At 39.2% G+C, this 18,922-nt stretch overlaps 3 protein-coding genes and 1 long non-coding RNA gene across 7 annotated transcripts in view; all 4 read right to left on the bottom strand.

Moving 5' to 3' along the window:
* The window catches only part of LOC117768971, a 2,925-nt gene extending 1,198 nt beyond the window's left edge, over nucleotides 1-1,727 (bottom strand). The window contains exons 1-4 of the mRNA XM_034597507.1: nucleotides 1,570-1,727; nucleotides 717-1,019; nucleotides 313-477; nucleotides 85-126 (exon numbers count right to left, since the gene is read on the bottom strand). Coding sequence (XP_034453398.1) covers nucleotides 85-126; nucleotides 313-477; nucleotides 717-1,019; nucleotides 1,570-1,660 — 601 coding nt within the window. The 5' untranslated portion in view covers nucleotides 1,661-1,727. The remainder of the gene's footprint in view (nucleotides 1-84; nucleotides 127-312; nucleotides 478-716; nucleotides 1,020-1,569) is intronic.
* Nucleotides 1-6,765, bottom strand: part of LOC117769088 (CMRF35-like molecule 1) — a 21,137-nt gene extending 14,372 nt beyond the window's left edge. Inside the window, exons 1-5 of one of the 3 annotated variants that reach the window (XM_034597726.1) lie at nucleotides 6,615-6,764; nucleotides 5,770-6,092; nucleotides 5,486-5,530; nucleotides 2,789-2,916; nucleotides 1,961-2,467 (exon numbers count right to left, since the gene is read on the bottom strand). In XM_034597726.1, coding sequence (XP_034453617.1) covers nucleotides 2,171-2,467; nucleotides 2,789-2,916; nucleotides 5,486-5,530; nucleotides 5,770-6,092; nucleotides 6,615-6,706 — 885 coding nt within the window. In that variant the 5' untranslated portion in view covers nucleotides 6,707-6,764 and the 3' untranslated portion in view covers nucleotides 1,961-2,170. Of the gene's footprint in view, nucleotides 1-1,960; nucleotides 2,468-2,788; nucleotides 2,917-5,485; nucleotides 5,531-5,769; nucleotides 6,093-6,614 lie in introns of those variants that run through there. The other 2 variants (XM_034597735.1, XM_034597719.1) reach the window with 2 other exon arrangements.
* The window catches only part of LOC117769145 (CMRF35-like molecule 2), a 23,091-nt gene extending 4,169 nt beyond the window's left edge, over nucleotides 1-18,922 (bottom strand). For both annotated transcript variants that reach the window (XM_034597830.1, XM_034597839.1), the window contains exon 1: nucleotides 18,766-18,922. In XM_034597830.1, coding sequence (XP_034453721.1) covers nucleotides 18,766-18,832 — 67 coding nt within the window. In that variant the 5' untranslated portion in view covers nucleotides 18,833-18,922. The remainder of the gene's footprint in view (nucleotides 1-18,765) is intronic.
* Nucleotides 9,627-10,364, bottom strand: LOC117769424. Its single transcript, XR_004615222.1, has 3 exons — nucleotides 10,350-10,364; nucleotides 10,117-10,160; nucleotides 9,627-9,739 (listed from the first exon to the last, which is right to left on the bottom strand). It is a non-coding gene; the product is annotated as an uncharacterized LOC117769424 (long non-coding RNA).

The following is an 18,922-nucleotide window of genomic DNA, read 5'->3' as shown; positions in this document are numbered from 1 at the left end:
GAAAAGGTGTCTCAATCATTTTTCCCATATGGACATTAAGAGTGTACATCACAAGTTACAGCAAATGATCAGATAGAAACTCACCTGAGCCAGTGTTCTGTTCTCCTGCATGAGTGTTGTTTGAGTCTGTAAGACATGATCCAGTATTGTTTCATTCAAATTCTGTTATTAATTATGTAATACAACCATAAATAATAATTGTCTCTCGCCACCTGTTTTCTGCTTTGTATTGTCAGTGGTATCCATTCTCGATGTGAGTTGTGTTGATATGGAAATATTCTGATTTGGAAATATTCTGATTTGTCCACGTACCAGAAATGTTGGGTGTGACAGTTGTAGTAAATGCAGGACGTGCTGCATTTGTAGTAAATGCAGGAAGTGTTGCATTTGTAGTAAATGCAGGACGTGCTGCATTTGTAGTAAATGCTTCACCTATGGTTGATTGTGAAAAGTCCTCTTCAGAGTCCTGTGTTTTTCCTGAAGAAAGAAAGAGAAACAGACGGAGTGATGTTTATTTTGTTCCTTGTCTCGTTTCTGTTACAGCCTCTCACTTCTTTCCTGTTGCGAAAAAGAGAAGATCAGTTTGAAACAGATGCTTTTGTGAAATGTCGATCACGTTTTGGTGAAAAGGAAATGGAATAAAGGTTAAAGTGATAAAGTGAAGACGAATGACGACGTCATAAAAACAGTTCCTGTACAGCGGGGACTCAACTCACCCTTTACGACCGTGAGGACGACTTCTTTGTACGTGTCCTTAACAGCTCTGTCTATTCCACACCAGTATTTTCCTGCGTCGCCCTCTGTCAGACGAGAGATGGTCACGTAGAACGTGCTTCCTTCATCTATGATACTGTATTTGCCTGTACTGATTTGGCTGCTTCTTATTAGGACGTCTTTATCCTCACAAGGGTCCTTGCAGAAATATTTGATGTTGTCAGATGCATAAGCGTGAGAGCATTGAATTGTGACGTCTCCCCCCAGCTCTCCTTCTACAGATATAGCTTCAGTCTTCCAGAATCCTGCACAAGACACAGAGACAGCAACAAAAGTCACATCTCCATTCAGCCTTCAACAACTATTTTCTATAAACTCTCATGTCAATAGATTCACTCCTGTAAAGCAGTGGTCCCCATTAACATTCCCTATGTGGAAGTTGTTGGCAGTTCATTCTTTCATTTGAGTATTTCTAGAAGCCCTTATAGAAACGTATATGCAGCATTTCACAAAAAAGCAAAAGTCTGAAAAAATAACCTGAATTTGATGTTATATATTTTATACTTTTTAACCCTGACATTGTTTTTGTGGTTAGGAAAAGCTGATTTCAAGGTGCACCCACTGAGTTATCTAAACAGCTCTCAACAGCAACTACAAATCTACAAATCTCCTCCCAGCTTCGTCAAAACACTTTAAAAGCAAACAGAGTTCACAGTTGAGGCTGAAACTCAACAGCAAGGCAACAGAAAGTGTTGCTTTAAGAATTAGGAATGTGACAATGAAAGGTTGTGAGTGTGTTCGCTGAAACAAAGACACAGAACACAAACTCAATTGAGTCAATCTCAGGGAACTTACCTCCCACAAGAATCAGAATGAGGAAAACCTTGTCCATGCTGCTCATACGTCTTTGTCCCTTTTCCTTTTCTGATCTCAACGCTGGTTTCATGTCTTTGTAACTGTCCCCAAATTAATGACAACTCTGTGTTTCCTCTTTCCTCTTGCACTTCCTGTGTTTCAGTAGCTTCCTCTGTTTTAACCTCACTCTGAAACCACTTAGAACATGTGAGAAGCAACGCAGCATCCCTCCCAACTGGGAATGTTATAGGACAGTGAATAACACCTTCATATATTATAATTTGGTTTATTTGGGTACAATGTATCTCATATCTCATTTTCCCTTCTCTGTGTCATTCACAATGACACTTTTTCATTTAGGAATAACAAAACACAACATTACAACTCCTGGATTATTGATTTAGGAATTTATTATAGTTTATGAACAGTAGAGGTTCATTCAAAACGTATAAAACAAGTGTGTTTTGGCCACAAATCATATTATTATTAATACTCTATCAGCACCAAGGTATCTCAGAACATAGAAAGTTATATCTGACGATTTAAGGTGCTGTCTAAAGTTTTAGAAACAAGACCCAAGTTGGAAATAAACTGAGTGGTATCAACAGTTCATCTGCATGGGTCCATCTTTGGGACCACAGAGCCTGTGATAAACATGATCCTCCAACTGGCTGAGATCCAGATGTTGGTACTGGCAGACGTGGCCTCGTACATCCACTTCAGCATATTCACCGAGAGTGACAGTGGATTCCCGGTGCTTTGACGTGAAGTGGGGGCAGAGGTCAGGAGGTGGCGGCGGTGGAGCTGAGGGAGCAGCACAGTCCGAAGGTGAACAGGTGCAGCGGGGTTCAGGTTCAGTTCCCTCACCAGGCGTCATTGTCTCATAGTCCGCTGATGTCTGTGAAGGGAACAGAAACAAAAACCACTAAAAATACTTTCACATGCATTGTGTAGACAGATATGAACACAAATGACCGAATCCACTGGACTGCACCAAATGAACAGCTCCTCATCTCTAAGTCTGTGTGATGTCTGATTGAGCCCATGTGGGAATAGACTGAGGAATTCTCTGAGGAGTTCAGCGTGTTGATGATGTCATACAACTGGTGCAAAACTGGGAGAAACATCAGAACCTGAAGGAGAAGAGCCGTCCCTGAGAGGTAGTTCAGTCTGGATCTCACTGCTAACATGGCTGCAGACGTTTCCGTCACAGACTGACCTCTCTGTTCTGGCGTGGGCCTGATCTCTGGTGTTTAACAGCGCACAGGAGACACAGTGTGAACAGACACACAAACAGTATGGCTGCCACACACATCGCTGCAGTCAGGAACAGTGACATGTTGAGCTCTGCAGGAAAGAACGACATGTACAATTACCTCCTAGAAGATTTACACACATTAGATCTGAATAATATAAATGCAAATGGCACACACACACACACACACACACACACACAAATATAAATCACTCACTGTCCACTTTGACGTCTGTGGGTATTGTGGATACTTAATTTATTAAGAAGTGCAAAGACAAAATAAAGTATTTATGTTTTTTATTTATTTATGATTTATATTTATACACACACAAATACATTAGAGACACACATGGAGATGTGCTGCTCAGATCTCACTCAGTGTGATAAGTCAGATTGTTTGGAGACTTTGCTGCTGCATGAAAAGGTCGTGAAAAATATGAGTTAATTCACAGAAACTTGCAACTTGTGCTGTTGTGATAACCTGAAACAAACAAGCTTCATATACTCACATTTTCACAGGAATAGAAAGTTCAAAAAAGAGGAACATGACCCTGACTTAGTTCTAATTTACAGTATGAATAGCCTTACATTTATACCCTGCAGGTTGACAGATCAAGACATCCACCTATCTATCTATCTATCTATCTATCTATCTATCTATCTATCTATCTATCTATCTTCTATCTATCTATCTATCTATCTATCTATCTATCTATCTATCTATCTATCTATCTATCTATCTATCTATCTATCTACCAATTAAATTCCATTGTTCAAAAATGTAACCATGCACTGGTAACAATTTAACAAACGCTAACTCAGTAGGCTATGTGTCAAACAAATGTCAAGTTTGAATGTAAGGCAGAAAAACTAAACAGGAAGTATGGTTTTCTGGTTTGTGTGTGTGTGTGAGTGTGTTTGTGTGTGTGTGTGTGTGTGTGTGTGTGTGTGTGTGTGCGTGCGGGTGTGCGTGTGTGTGTGTTTATTGTTGGTGTTCATTTCTTCACCAATTCTTTGAAAAATACAAAATTGCACACACAAGAAAATCTCTATTATCTTTTATTTTATTGTGGTTAAATTAAAAAACATTTCTAAATATTTTTTTCTCCTTGTCACAATATATATATCTGCAAGCGGTGGGTATTTACAGCACGTATTGTTACTGCACATGACTGTGAACATATTCAGAACTGAGTTTAGAGGTTACAATACAAGTCTGATTCATCCGTTGGGATGTGTGTGATGGTGGAGTATGTGACCTCTGCAGGGCGATGTGTGTTGAAGTTCACAGTGGAGTAAAACAAGTCATCTGATTGGTCCCTGCTGCTGTGGCCGTTTCCACTCTGACTGGACGGCGATGCATACTCAGTGTTCTGGTGCTTTCCTGTGTGGAGAGTGATGATACATTGACAAAGTTTTAAATGCCTGCGAAGTAAAAACTGTATTACTCCCTTTGACTTACTGAAAAATAGTTAATATTTATACTGGCATAATTCTACAATAAAAGCAGCAAATAACCAAAAATAAAGAAGAATACATTGCTATCTATTTAATGTCATCTTTTCATATGCATTATGCCCTTTACCAATATTCTGTCAATTGTATTTATTTTGCCCAGAAATAACAGCATTTTCAAGAGGGTTGTACCCATGCAGACGAAGGGAGAACATGCAAACTATGAAGACCCAAGTCAAGCTGGAATTCAAACAGCTCCACCATGCCGCCCCAACCCTAGGTAAATGAGGATGAATGCTTTTAATTGACTTTGTGTTCACTCCAATAAGGGTCAAAGTATTGATCTGAAAATGAAAATGCTGTATGAGCCTTGTATTTCTTCTTAATGAGCAGAAAATAAAATAAATGGTTGGATGTAGCCTTAAAATATGTTTACCTATGACCTAGTATCTTGGGTCTGTGCCAGGACCTGAGTCTGGTGAGTTTCATTCTCAACGCTGATTGGCTTTCACGACATGGCATCACATTCATTTTTTGCTGAAGTTCAAATGCAAAATTCTTGTCTTTGTGTATATCGCGTCTTTGCATTGACTTTGTCTCATCACATGAAAACTTCCTTTTTGCGTTTGGTGTGAATGCAGCAGCATTATACATCCCCGAGTGTTTTTTTGTGATGGTTGCCAGGGCGCTTCTACGTGGTTGCTATGGCTCTCTGACACAGAGCGTCATGAGGTGGCCGGCAGGTGCTTTTAATAGTGTTCAGGCCTGGGTGTTCCCAGATCACTGCTGTTGTGTATCATTTGGTCGTTGTGGTGATTCTGGGCGTAATATGAAACTGCCATCATATGATATAAACACTGTTCAATGAGTTTGTATTTTTTACCAGAGGTTGTGCTGATTTCTTTGTTTTGATGTTTGAAGAATATCAGCAGCACCACCGCCAGAGCCAGCACAACCCCCCCGAGGCCTGCTCCGATGTACACCAGCTTCCCTGGAGAAAAGAGACAACATCATATCTCAGTGAAGATACATCACTCAGGACTCTGTCTCTCACACACATGTATATCTACACACCTCCAGACTCTGACTTATTAGGATGTGCTGCCTTTGTAGTAAATGCAGGAAGTGTTGCATTTGTAGTAAATGCAGGAAGTGTTGCATTTGTAGTAAATGCAGGAAGTGCTGCATTTGTAGTAAATGCTTCACCTATAGTTGATTGTGAAAAGTCCTCTTCAGAGTCCTGTGTTTTTCCTGAAGAAAGAAAGAGAAACAGACGGAGTGATGTTTATTTTGTTCCTTGTCTCGTTTCTGTTACAGCCTCTCACTTCTTTCCTGTTGCGAAAAAGAGAAGATCAGTTTGAAACAGACGCTTTTGTGAAATGTCGATCACATTTTGGTGAAAAGGAAATGCAATAAAGGTTAAAGTGATAAAGTGATGACGAATGACGACGTCATAAAAACAGTTCCTGTACAGCGGGGACTCAACTCACCCTTTACGACCGTGAGGACGACTTCTTTGTACGTGTCCTTAACAAATCTGTCTATTCCACACCAGTAGGTTCCTGCGTCGCCCTCTGTCAGACGAGAGATGGTCACGTAGAACGTGCTTCCTTCAACTTTGATACTGTATTTGCCTGGAATGATTTTGCTGCTTTTTATTAGGACGTCTTTATCCTCACAAGGGTCCTTGCAGAAATATTTGATGTTGTCAGATGCATAAGCGTGAGAGCATTGAATTGTGACGTCTCCCCCCAGCTCTCCTTCTACAGATATAGCTTCAGTCTTCCAGAATCCTGCACAAGACACAGAGACAGCAACAAAAGTCACATCTCCATTCAGCCTTCAACAACTATTTTCTATAAACCCAATAGATTCACTCCTGTAAAGCAGTGGTCCCCATTAACGTTCCCTATGTGGAAGTTGTTGGCAGTTCATTCTTTCATTTGAGTATTTCTAGAAGCCCTTATAGAAACATATATGCAGCATTTCACAAAAAAGCAAAAGTCTGAAAAAATAACCTGAAATATACTTTATATATTTTATACTTTTTAACCCTGACATTGCTTTTGTGGTTAGGAAAAGCTGATTTCAAGGTGCACCCACTGAGTTATCTAAACAGCTCTCAACAGCAACTACAAATCTCCAAATCTCCTCCCAGCTTCGTCAAAACACTTTAAAAGCAAACAGAGTTCACAGTTGAGGCTGAAACTCAACAGCAAGGCAACAGAAAGTGTTGCTTTAAGAATTAGGAATGTGACAATGAAAGGTTGTGAGTGTGTTCGCTGAAACAAAGACACAGAACATAAACTCAATTGAGTCAATCTCAGGGAACTTACCTCCCACAAGAATCAGAATGAGGAAAACCTTGTCCATGCTGCTCATACGTCTTTGTCCCTTTTCCTTTTCTGATCTCAACGCTGGTTTCATGTCTTTGTAACTGTCCCCAAATTAATGACAACTCTGTGTTTCCTCTTGCACTTCCTGTGTTTCAGTAGCTTCCTCTGTTTTAACCTCACTCTGAAACCACTTAGAACATGTGAGAAGCAACGCAGCATCCCTCCCAACTGGGAATGTTATAGGACAGTGAATAACACCTTCATATATTATAATTTGGTTTATTTGGGTACAATGTATCTCATATCTCATTTTCCCTTCTCTGTGTCATTCACAATGACACTTTTTCATTGAGGAATAACAAAACACAACATTACAACTCCTGAATAGTTGAATTTGGAATTTATTATAGTTTATGAACAGTATAGGTTCGTTCAGAACATATAAAACAAGTGTGTTTTGGCCACAAATCATATTATTATTAATACTCTATTAGCACCAAGGTATCTCAGAAAGTAGAAAGTTATATCTGACGATTTAAGGTGCTGTCTAAAGTTTTTGTAAACAAGACCCAAGTTGTAAATAAACTGAGTGGTATCAACAGTTCATCTGCATGGGTCCATCTTTAGGACCACAGAGCCTGTGATAAACATGATTCTCCAACTGGCTGAGATCCAGATGTTGGTACTGGCAGACGTGGCCTCGTACATCCACTTCAGCATATTCACCGAGAGTGACAGTGGATTCCCGGTGCTTTGACGTGAAGTGGGGGCAGAGGTCAGGAGGTGGCGGCGGTGGAGCTGAGGGAGCAGCACAGTCCGAAGGTGAACAGGTGCAGCGGGGTTCAGGTTCAGTTCCCTCACCAGGCGTCATTGTCTCATAGTCCGCTGATGTCTGTGAAGGGATCAGAAACAAAAACCACTAAAAATACTTTCACATGCACTGTGTAGACAGATATGAACACAAATGACCGAATCCACTGGACTGCACCAAATGAACAGCTCCTCATCTCTAAGTCTGTGTGATGTCTGATTGAGCCCATGTGGGAATAGACTGAGGAATTCTCTGAGGAGTTCAGCGTGTTGATGATGTCATACAACTGGTGCAAAACTGGGAGAAACATCAGAACCTGAAGGAGAAGAGCCGTCCCTGAGAGGTAGTTCAGTCTGGATCTCACTGCTAACATGGCTGCAGACGTTTCCGTCACAGACTGACCTCTCTGTTCTGGCGTGGGCCTGATCTCTGGTGTTTAACAGCACACAGGAGACACAGTGTGAACAGACACACAAACAGTATGGCTGCCACACACATCGCTGCAGTCAGGAACAGAACTGCAGGGAAGAACGACATGTACAATTACCTCCTAGAAGATTTACACACATTAGATCTGAATAATATGAATGCAAATGGCACACAGACACACACACACACACACACACACACACACACACACACACACAAATATAAATCACTCACTGTCCACTTTGACATCTGTGGGTATTGTGGATACTTCAATTACTAAGAAGTGCAAAAACAAAATAAAGTCATTTCTGTTTTTTATTTAGTCATGATTTGTATTAATACACACACAAATACATTAGAGACACACATCGAGATGTGCCAACCCAGTCTCATCAGAAAACGTACACCATCTACGTTGGTCCACTTGGAAAAACGTAGTATTCTCACAATTTGGCCTCTCAGATTGTGAGATACCTACGTTTTTGTCTGCCCATTGTTTTGCATTGGCCTGTGCCCACGTCACGTGACTCTCAAGATCCCGTCTGCGAAAACGAAAACATGGCGGACATTCCTTGTATTTTCAGATAAAAATGTCATTTTATAATATAGTTTGGGCATTAAAATACATTCTGACACCATTTCTAGCGAGAAATATGCTCTTTGCTTCCACAATCTTCAGCCAGTTCATGCTTACGATCTATATTTTATTAGTTATCACGAATATTTTTCAGATCTCGCCAGAAAAATCGTAGTAATGTAACGTTTTTATCGTTGCTATGGTGGTTGCTGTGAACGCTGCCATGCCGTAAACCACGTCGTAGCGTGCTGTTTGAATCATCGTCCGTGCGTTGCGTCGTTCAGTGAGCGTGAACGTTATTCACGTTATTTGATATTAATATTTGATGATAGATTACACCTCTAATTCGAAGGATCTAAGAAGTCCCCGCAACTACATTCATACCGAGGCGGGCCCGAGTGCGCATGCGTGAGCGGACCCGTCATCTTGGACGGCTTAGTATAGCGAGTGCACCTTTTTACAGTATATATGCCTATTGTGTATTTGATAAATTTGATATGGACTGATGATGAACATTAAGATTATTTTTCGTATATCATTAATACATTTTTGATCTTTACTTTTTTCTTATAACTTTGTATTTGTATTTCTGCTATGTAAAGAGTTGTTTGTACATACTGTTAATCTTCATGTGCTCTGTAATAGCGATGAATAATAACAAATCTGCTGTCTACTTGAATTTTAATTTTTTTATTTTGTATTACTGTATAGAGATGATAGACATACTGTATAAGGCAATATATCAATTATATAATTTATATATAAAATTCAGCAAACAATTCCAGCAGCAAATGGTTTCAGCAGTTCACACAAGGCGTTGGGGTTTGAAGGGTTTTTAATGTACCATACATACAAAACAAATTTGACTAAATTCCTAAAATATAAATGAACAGTAAGCTAAAGAAACAGCAAGATAGTCTTTTCAATTAAACAAATACAAATAATAGTAATATTACATTATTAATATATACAGTATATACAGTATATATTGTATATACAGTATATATACTGTATATATAGACATGCTCTGTTGTAATACATCTATATATCTATCTATCTATATATATATACATATATATATATATATATGTATATATGTATATATATATGTGTATATATATATATATATATATATATATATATAAGTAATATTAACAAAAACTTCTTGAAAAATAAACACTTAACATTGAACCTTTTATGTCACATTTGTGTGTGTGTATGCGTTTTGTGTATATTCATGTTGTGTGTATGTATGTCAACTCCCGGTGTTCTCCTTTGGCACACACTGCAAGCGCCACGTCTTCCCACTGTAATTAACCAAGAATTTTTTTTACATTAGCATTGAATGAAATTCAAAACTTGACAAGGAAGAAGGGCAACGAGACACAGCGAGCTATAAATGCCATATGCATTTAACATGCACACAGTAAGCTGATTAGTGTAAATGACCTGATTATTGTAAGAGTCAATTGTCAAGACAATAGTTTATACTTTTTAAAAATATTTTTCAAATAAATAAATAGCACCACATTAGCAGCAACAATTTACATAAAAGTAAAGAAATGCATAATGTTACATAAGAAAAACTAACGATATATAATACTAATTTCTTAATTGTAATATTGCAGTAAACATTAAGTAATTTTAGGGACAATCAAATCCAATTAAGAGACATTGTAAATACCACATGGAACAGGGCTCCCGCTCCACCAGTTCCATTACGTTCCCCTGAAACACATTAAAACATGTTTACCATTAAAAGCAAACCTATGGTCAGATGACTTTACAGTTTGAAGTTGTGGTGATTGTAAATCCAGTTAGTATCTCTGTAGTACAACATTTTTTTGTATATTACAACTACATTTTTTGACCTCAAATTACAACAAATAAAACCTTCAACCTTTTGCTTTTCAGTACCTTCTTCACCGGGTAATACTTCTCTCCTCCAGTGATTGAACGGTTGCTTCTGAAAGAGCAAAACAAGAGTACACTTACTCTCAATCTGACCTCATATATTTTAATATTAGCATTGTTGCACAATTTGATAATCAATTGTCAGTGAACATCCTAATACTCCTACCAGAGCTATGCATTTAGCACATGCATCATGGAGATCATGGGAACCTACTGGAAATGCTAAAAAACTGGGTGTGTCAATCCAGGGCTGCAACAACTAATCGATTAACAGTCGACTTCCACTCCAACAAAAAACAATAGTGTTTGGGGTTCCACAGGGTTCCTTCCTGTGCACTTTTAACTTGACACGATTCCCCTTGGCTTTATCATCAGCAAAAATAACATGATTACGTTGACCAGCAACATTTCATCTCATTATCCGCTGATGACTTCAAACCCATTAACTATTCAGCTGGTTGGAAAGAAATAACCACTAGATGGCAGCAAACCTTATTTGGCTTTAGAACAGGGAAAAAAACAGATCATGCTTATGGGTTTTAAATCATAGACACTAGGGCTGTACAAGATATCTAAAAATTACGGTCATCGCAATATCAACATGGGCGATGTACATATCACAAAAGACTGCTTGGACTGCGATAAATGGTGTTCAATGTGCCATGTATTCACGCTCTGCATGTCAATATATTTGGCCAATTAGATGGAGCCCTGCTGCCCTAGATAATAAATTAAAGATATTCAGTTCATTGTGCGCCGGCTCTGTCAAATTTCGTACTGCCTCCTTAAAAAATTGTTGGTAATCACGCTTGTCCCGGGCCAAATTGATGTCTATAAATGGATGATTATATAAAAGAATTGCACAGCTTCTTTAATATAGTCCCAGAATCTGAGGGAAAGGTAACGGCGCACAAACACAGACTCCGCTGCTCACTTTTCTCACTTTAGTCGCCCTACGACATATGTTTGTGAGTCCAAATCCACTAAAAATATGTGAAAAGATAAAAAATCTAAAGAGTAAACATGAATGATGAGCTCAGTTTTAGGGATCATATCCATTCACACACTCAGATATATATATATATATATGAATATAATACTCCAATGTATTACCACAATATCACAACTCTAGCAAAACAAATTTCCATTTACATAATGTGATGTAGTGTCATGACAATTGTAGAAACAAAGTTCACAAACATCAGTCATCTTTAGGAAGATTTCAAAGGTTAGTTACTCTGACCTACATGTGTGTATTATTTACTTGTGTAACACCTTAGTAAAAATACGTTATTGTGTTCGTTTTCTAAAAATGTCACCACAACATACCCTGATTCAACATGGCACTGGGAGGCTGCATGTCAGGATTGGTGGAGGGTTGTTTGAGAGGACAAGCGGCCAGTTGGCTGATGGGTGGCTGGTTGTCAGGGATGATGGAGGGTTGGTGAGTGGAGGGATGCTGGTTACTCCAACCTCAATGGAACAAAAACACATTAATATCAGAGTAATGTTTTGTGGTGCATACTAGCATATTCATTATTTTCAATACATATAAATAAAATACATCCATACAACTTAATTTGATCTATGCTTTAAATGTGGTGTTTATGACTTTTGCAGTAGACTGAGCTATATGTTGAGATTTCACATTCAAGTTAGTATACACATACACACTACACTATACTATACATTCCTAACGTTTCACACCAAACTGAAACGTTAGGAACCAATATAAACTCTGCTCCATGGTAATTATTAACAAATGCCTAATACTTTTCAATACTGAAATATTAAAATTCATAATTGCTCGTCCCATACCTGTCCAGGAGCATCAGCTGTTGTGGAGAGTGTCAGGATTCCCGCGATGATGACAATGCCCGCCCCCTACTCTGGTTCTGATTGGCTAACCCCTGACCCTAACTCTGACGGTCCTCATTCCTAAACACCAATACATAGCTCTGGCGCCAATCAGGATTATTAGCCAATCAGAGGGAGAGTAGGGCGGGTGATGACTTCGTCATCCCACAGGCCCCCCCCACCACCACCACCATCCCTAACTTGCAGCCACCCCTCCCCCACACACACTGTGTACATACTCTCTGGACTACTTATGTATTCTCTCACAACAATATTTATACTTGTGTCCCTATATTATGTCCATATACTTACACCAATACTCTTCTGCATGATATATTTTGAATACTTCTGAACATTTTTTATGTGTTCATACTGTATGTATCTTAGTGTATTAATTTTCTACTTTCACTACCAATGACATTGACTCTGTATAAATCTATGGTATCCATCTGACTTGATACATATATCTGCATTCAATTTGGGCAAGTGTAGACCTAATTTTCCTTGTGAAACACTTTTCATATCACAGTCTTCCCTTTGATTTTTAACATTGCTACTCCCTTCCCCTAGACCCCAATGCAGCATGGTCCCTGGTTTTCAGGATTACAGTATAGAGTACCTAGTGGGTGCATGTTTTAAGAGGACCCAAATATGAACTACTAAGACGTCACATTGTTTCTCTTGAGCTCATGGAAATGACCTTCACCTTCCACCTACTGTCACCTGAACCATACTGTACTGGGTGTGATTTGAGGTTTTGACTGTTCATACCTGGACTATATCTTCACTCCAAGTGGTGGGACAGCCTCACACTTGGATGTAAACCAATTTTAGAACATATTTGCTTATACTGGAGATCTTTTAAAGTAATGTCCCAGAAATGATTTCTGATAGAAACCCCTGCCTCATTACCGCTTACCAGCTACTGATTTAAAGTGAAACATCTATTGCTGTACTGCTGTGTTCATTTCTTTGATGTTAAGAATGTTTCTCATATGACCTTATCAGATTGCATTGTGAAACATCTGGGTCACCTAATTTTAGTGTAAACAAGAGGGTGGACTCTGACTTATGACTGGATGTATTTAGCACTGATACACAAGCTTGATGTTACACATCTTAAACAATATGATATGGGCACCACTTAGACAACCAGACCTGTGTGCTTTGCTGTGACTATAAATGACTGAAACCTCAGATAAAGAAAGTAATTTTCTGACTTCAGTAGCTGAGGTACTCTCTACAGAATGTAATGTGCCCATTCTACTTCAAATCCATTTGATCCTTTTGTGTTTATTTTGCTTAAAGCATGGGATCCACTGCTTTAACTCAATCAGCATCTTATCTGCCAATAACATGGTGTAGAAGTGCAAGGAAATCCCAATATGTTATGATCAGTCATTTATTATGCACAAAAATTACATTAAGGCAGTTGCTGGAAATGATATGATCAACAATTCTCATGCAAAAAAATACAAAAATAGTGTTTGGGAGAGGGGGTTTCAGAGGGAGGGGGCAGCTATGGAGAAAGTTCTGTCACTCCAGGTTTGCTGCTTGGTGTGATGGAGACAGGAGGTTAGCATCAGGAGCGGAGGCTGCAGGAGGGAGTGTGGAGCTGGAGCACAGTGGTACAGCTTCACTTGAGAAGAACTGAAGGACACAAACAAACCATAGTGTTAAATTCTGAAGATGGTTCCCTCTGATGATTGCTATGCTAAAGCTAACAGCTACCCAACACAAAGCTAAGGCCTTCCTAAGGCTGCCAGGGAGTAGCAACAGTAGCAGTGCAGCAACAGAGTTATTCACACGTTTACCTAATCACAGCACTCGCAGTTCTTGAGCAGCGAAGAAGTAACTCTCCATGTTTTCCTCTTCAGAGGAGGAGTCATCCAAAGACATTGTTGGCGTTCCAGAATATGTCGGACCCACTGCAGCCTGCTGAGCTTGAACTTTGTGCAATCTTCTCTTGAGCACGCAGAGTAGACCCTCATGTCCCGTCTCCGTAAATGCCTCAGTACTGCCTGAGAATATATGATAAAAAACAAAACGTTTTAATAGTGCGTTTGTGTGTATGTATATATACACACATACAAGGCTTTCTTTTCTACAGAAATCTTTTTCCTGAGTTGATGTCTCTGCTTATTGCCATCTAGAATGTGAAACCAAACACTAACATTTTAATGCCTCTGCAATAGCCAGTTGCCGGAGGCATAACTGTATGTTTTCGGGTTGTCCATCTGACTATTTGCCTTAAAGTCAAAAGGTCAAGGCCACAATGACCTCATCTTACGGTTTCAGTTGTCGAGGTTACAGTGACATTTATATGAGAAAAAGTATGTAGAGATATGTACACAGAAACTGCACTGGTTAGCGGAGTCATACAACCGCAGTGCGGTAATTCTAGTTTTGTTTTTTTTATAAATGGGTTAGCTATTTTTACAATCTACAAATAGTAATCAATACATTTTGTCACAGTATGTTACACAAAGAAATTGGCATTAAAGTTGGCATCTTGTTGTCTCACCAGCCTGACGATACAGCTGAAATCTTTGCTGCTTAATGCTCAAATAGAGTCCTCAATGGCGTTCTGTAAGTCATTTTGATTGGTTGGTCCTTGTGAAGAGGAGAATAAAATGAATTAGTGCCAATATCAGTTTACAATCAAACCTTTTTGTGTAGACCTTGTGTAAACAGAGTCAAAGGACATTGTGCAACAATGACATACATTTTTTCCACAGTACCTGTCGTCCACTGCTGAACATCTGACACCCATTACTGGACTGTGTCTTCCTGTAGAGTGGTGATGTTCTCAAGGTCCTTTGCACAGTCTGTCAAAACAAAATCAGAAAAGTGCAAATATTTCTGCACGGAACATATTCAGTCCCTTAAGCAAAAAAACAATGGCCGACAGCAACCTCAACGCCTTCGTCTACTTACAGACTAGTGAGTCTCGTGCTGCCGCCCACTGACCGATACATCGCTCTTTTCTAAAACTAATGAAGGCAAATTCACACATGTAGACAGAAATAAACAGTATAAATTAAAAAGGTGTAAATATTGCTAACATGATGTTTGATGGGGTCATCATTATACATAACAGAGGAAAACTTTGCACATCTATTTCGTGAGACAGGCGACAGGTGCGTAGGAGAAGGATAAAGTCAGAAGGTGGTGGGATTTTTGTTTTCTACTTTCCAAACATCATTATTCATAAATAAAATTGGTAGGGTACAAGAAAACGTTGCGTCGTAAAATAAGGGACAATGTAATATAACTTTACGTGTTTTGTCGTCTCATGGATGTAGTCAACCAAGGAAGACACCTCAGAATCCTTGGCCAGAACAACAAAAAAATCAATCAAGTCTCAAACATATACATATTTACAAATGTACTGTTTATGGCACTCTAAATTTTTTACCCTGGTTGGCTCTTAAAGCCGTATAGTTTGTGGATCCCATCCACTGCAAAAGCCAACATGGAGGGTGTGCACGCAGGGCACTGAATGCTGCACCTGAGACAGCCTCTCAACTTCAAATTTGGCATAGATCTATTCCAGTAATGCATTCTGCATGGTATCCCCACATATCTTAATCTGCTAGAAAAAGACAAAAATCCAACACTATATTATAGTAAATATATGGGAAACATATTGCAAGCAGTGGGTAATTAGTTCCATTTTATACTCACCGACCTAAGACTTTTGTGCGATGTTCAGGCATGCTAACAAAAGCTTGCCGTGACATTCCCAGAGCCGCAATCTTGAGATCCTCATATTTAGTGAACCAATCCACTGCATACAAGGTTTTAAAATTGACTGTTGCTGGCCAGTACCCACTTTCAACTAGATCAGCAATGTCCACTGAAAAAGTCTTTGAGTGTATCGCCCTGAAATTCAAAGACAAAAAGCAATTATTTCAATGCACAAGCAATCTTAAATGACATTACTGCATACATTTTTTTCCCCAAAAAACATTTAGATTCCTTCCAATCAAATTTACTTGCCTTCCTGTGGAAAAAGTTGTTTTCCCAGTTGAACAATCACAGCAGGGAAGCATGCTTGGTCAAAAATCAACCATTCTAGGAAGCAAGGGAAAAATAATTTGATGTACTAAATTCCAGTAACATCAACGTTAGTCAGCGGAGGTATTCTTTCAGTGTGATATTAACTTATATTTCACCCAGCGTACTTTGGGGATTTAATAAAAAAATTATATTTAGTATATTATATAAAATGGTGTTTGTGGTATGTAACTTAAAAGTACCTCTTTAATGGTAGGAGAATTTCTCTCCCTCATCTTCCTCGATGTATGTGGATGGTGGCAGTGGCTTAAACCCGGCTTCTGTTTCTCTCCAGGTCTCCTTCTCTTTGGGAGAGGCTGCCCTTCCTGTTCCTCATCAAGCAAAACAAACTGTTCGGTCCCAGTTTTTGACGTTGCTGAAACTCCTGTAGCTTCACTTGGATCCTCCTTGATTAAAAAACAGAACATACCAATTGTTACTTAAAATGTATCGCAACGCCCGAACATCTTGTTTTGAAAACATTATTGTCATATTGCATACTATAAATTAAACCAAATTGATCTGATATTGTGGAGTAATGGTAGACAAATACATCCCTTGTTAATCTAAAGCATTCATAAATCAAAGTTCAATCATAAACCATCCTTAATTTGAAAGACGAAATCAAACTATCACACTCCAAAAATAGGGAAGCTCTCAAAACTTAGAATGAATGTATAGTGAAGGACCCACAATGGGCCTTTCACCCTGCACCCTACACTGTATCGTGTAGAACTATTTTATGGGCTGATTCGTGGTTTCTGTTAGTTCCCTTATACCATTACATTATCTGTTTATGTTTATATTTATATTGTAGCGTCCCTCAATGATGAGCTAAGCGTCTGGAACTGGTCTCACCAACCATGTATTCACATCCCAGGTAACACAGGCTACAATGGGCCGTAGCCTGAGTACAAACAATAGAATATTAGCAAATGAATAGCATCCATTGTCTGTATCGACAGACTCCACATTCGCTGTGTCAGCACTCGGACTGTAAACCCAGATCGTTACAATATTTAAAAACAAAACAAAATAAACTACTTACCTGACAGAAGGATTATAACATCGTCGTCTTCCAAGCGGTCCATGTTTATGACGTAGCTTTGTGTTAAATGGACCGGAAAGTTAAAAAAAACTTTATTTACGACAGTCACACGACAGGTCCGCTCACGCATGCGCACTCGGGCCCGCCTCGGTATGAATGTAGTTGCGGGGACTTCTTAGATCCTTCGAATTAGAGGTGTAATCTATCATCAAATATTAATATCAAATAACGTGAATAACGTTCACGCTCACTGAACGACGCAACGCACGGACGATGATTCAAACAGCACGCTACGACGTGGTTTACGGCATGGCAGCGTTCACAGCAACCACCATAGCAACGATAAAAACGTTACATTACTACGATTTTTCTGGCGAGATCTGAAAAATATTCGTGATAACTAATAAAATATAGATCGTAAGCATGAACTGGCTGAAGATTGTGGAAGCAAAGAGCATATTTCTCGCTAGAAATGGTGTCAGAATGTATTTTAATGCCCAAACTATATTATAAAATGACATTTTTATCTGAAAATACAAGGAATGTCCGCCATGTTTTCGTTTTCGCAGACGGGATCTTGAGAGTCACGTGACGTGGGCACAGGCCAATGCAAAACAATGGGCAGACAAAAACGTAGGTATCTCACAATCTGAGAGGCCAAATTGTGAGAATACTACGTTTTTCCAAGTGGACCAACGTAGATGGTGTACGTTTTCTGATGAGACTGGGTTGGATGTGCTGCTCAGATCTTACTCACTGTGATGAGTCCGATTTTTTGGAGACTTTGCTGCTGCATAAAAAAGGCCGTGAAAAATATGAGTTAATTCACAGAAACTTGCAACTTGTGCTGTTGTGATAACCTGAAACAAACAAGCTTGATTTACTCACATTTTTATAGGAATAGAAAGTTCAAAAAAGAGGAACATGACCCTGACTTAGTTCTAATTTACAGTATGAATAGCCTTACATTTATACCCTGCAGGTTGACAGATCAAGACATCCACCTATCTATCTATCTATCTATCTATCTATCTATCTATCTATCTATCTATCTATCTATCTATCTATCTATCTATCTATCCACCTATCTATCTATCTATCTATCTATCTATCTATCTATCTATCTATCTATCTATCTATCTACACATGACTTTACCCCGAGAGACATTCAGCTGTATGACACTGATATGATCCGGTTGTAAGCTGACGTCCACCCTGCACCAGTATGTCCCACTGTCCTCTGGGACCAGTCTGTCCACTTAGACCAGGAAGAAAGCTGCAGTGGTGTTGTCGTACAGGGAGAAGCGTCCGTTTGTTTCCCACTGGTTGTGTCTATCTGTGCATATCAGGTGATTGTCATTGTCATCGTCACGGCAGAGGTACTTGGCGTTGCCCTGCCAGCTCTTTTGGTCACAGCAGCTTAAAAAGTCCTAATGCATCGAGGAATCATCTTACCTGGGATTTGTGATGCTGTGATGATGACAGTCATAGTTGTTCTCCATGAGATCCCGGCCGCTCCCATCACTCCCAGTTTACCTACAGCTCACACTGTCACACTCTCTGCCACTGTTGTGTTCAGTAAGGTGCTTTTCATGCCTCTTCCTCTTTTACA

The sequence above is a fragment of the Hippoglossus hippoglossus genome, chromosome 1 (assembly GCF_009819705.1).
Source record: "Hippoglossus hippoglossus isolate fHipHip1 chromosome 1, fHipHip1.pri, whole genome shotgun sequence".
Classification (NCBI taxonomy): Eukaryota; Metazoa; Chordata; class Actinopteri; order Pleuronectiformes; family Pleuronectidae; genus Hippoglossus; species Hippoglossus hippoglossus.
Note: the sequence above shows the minus strand (reverse complement) of the source record. Positions and strands in the feature narration are given on the sequence as shown.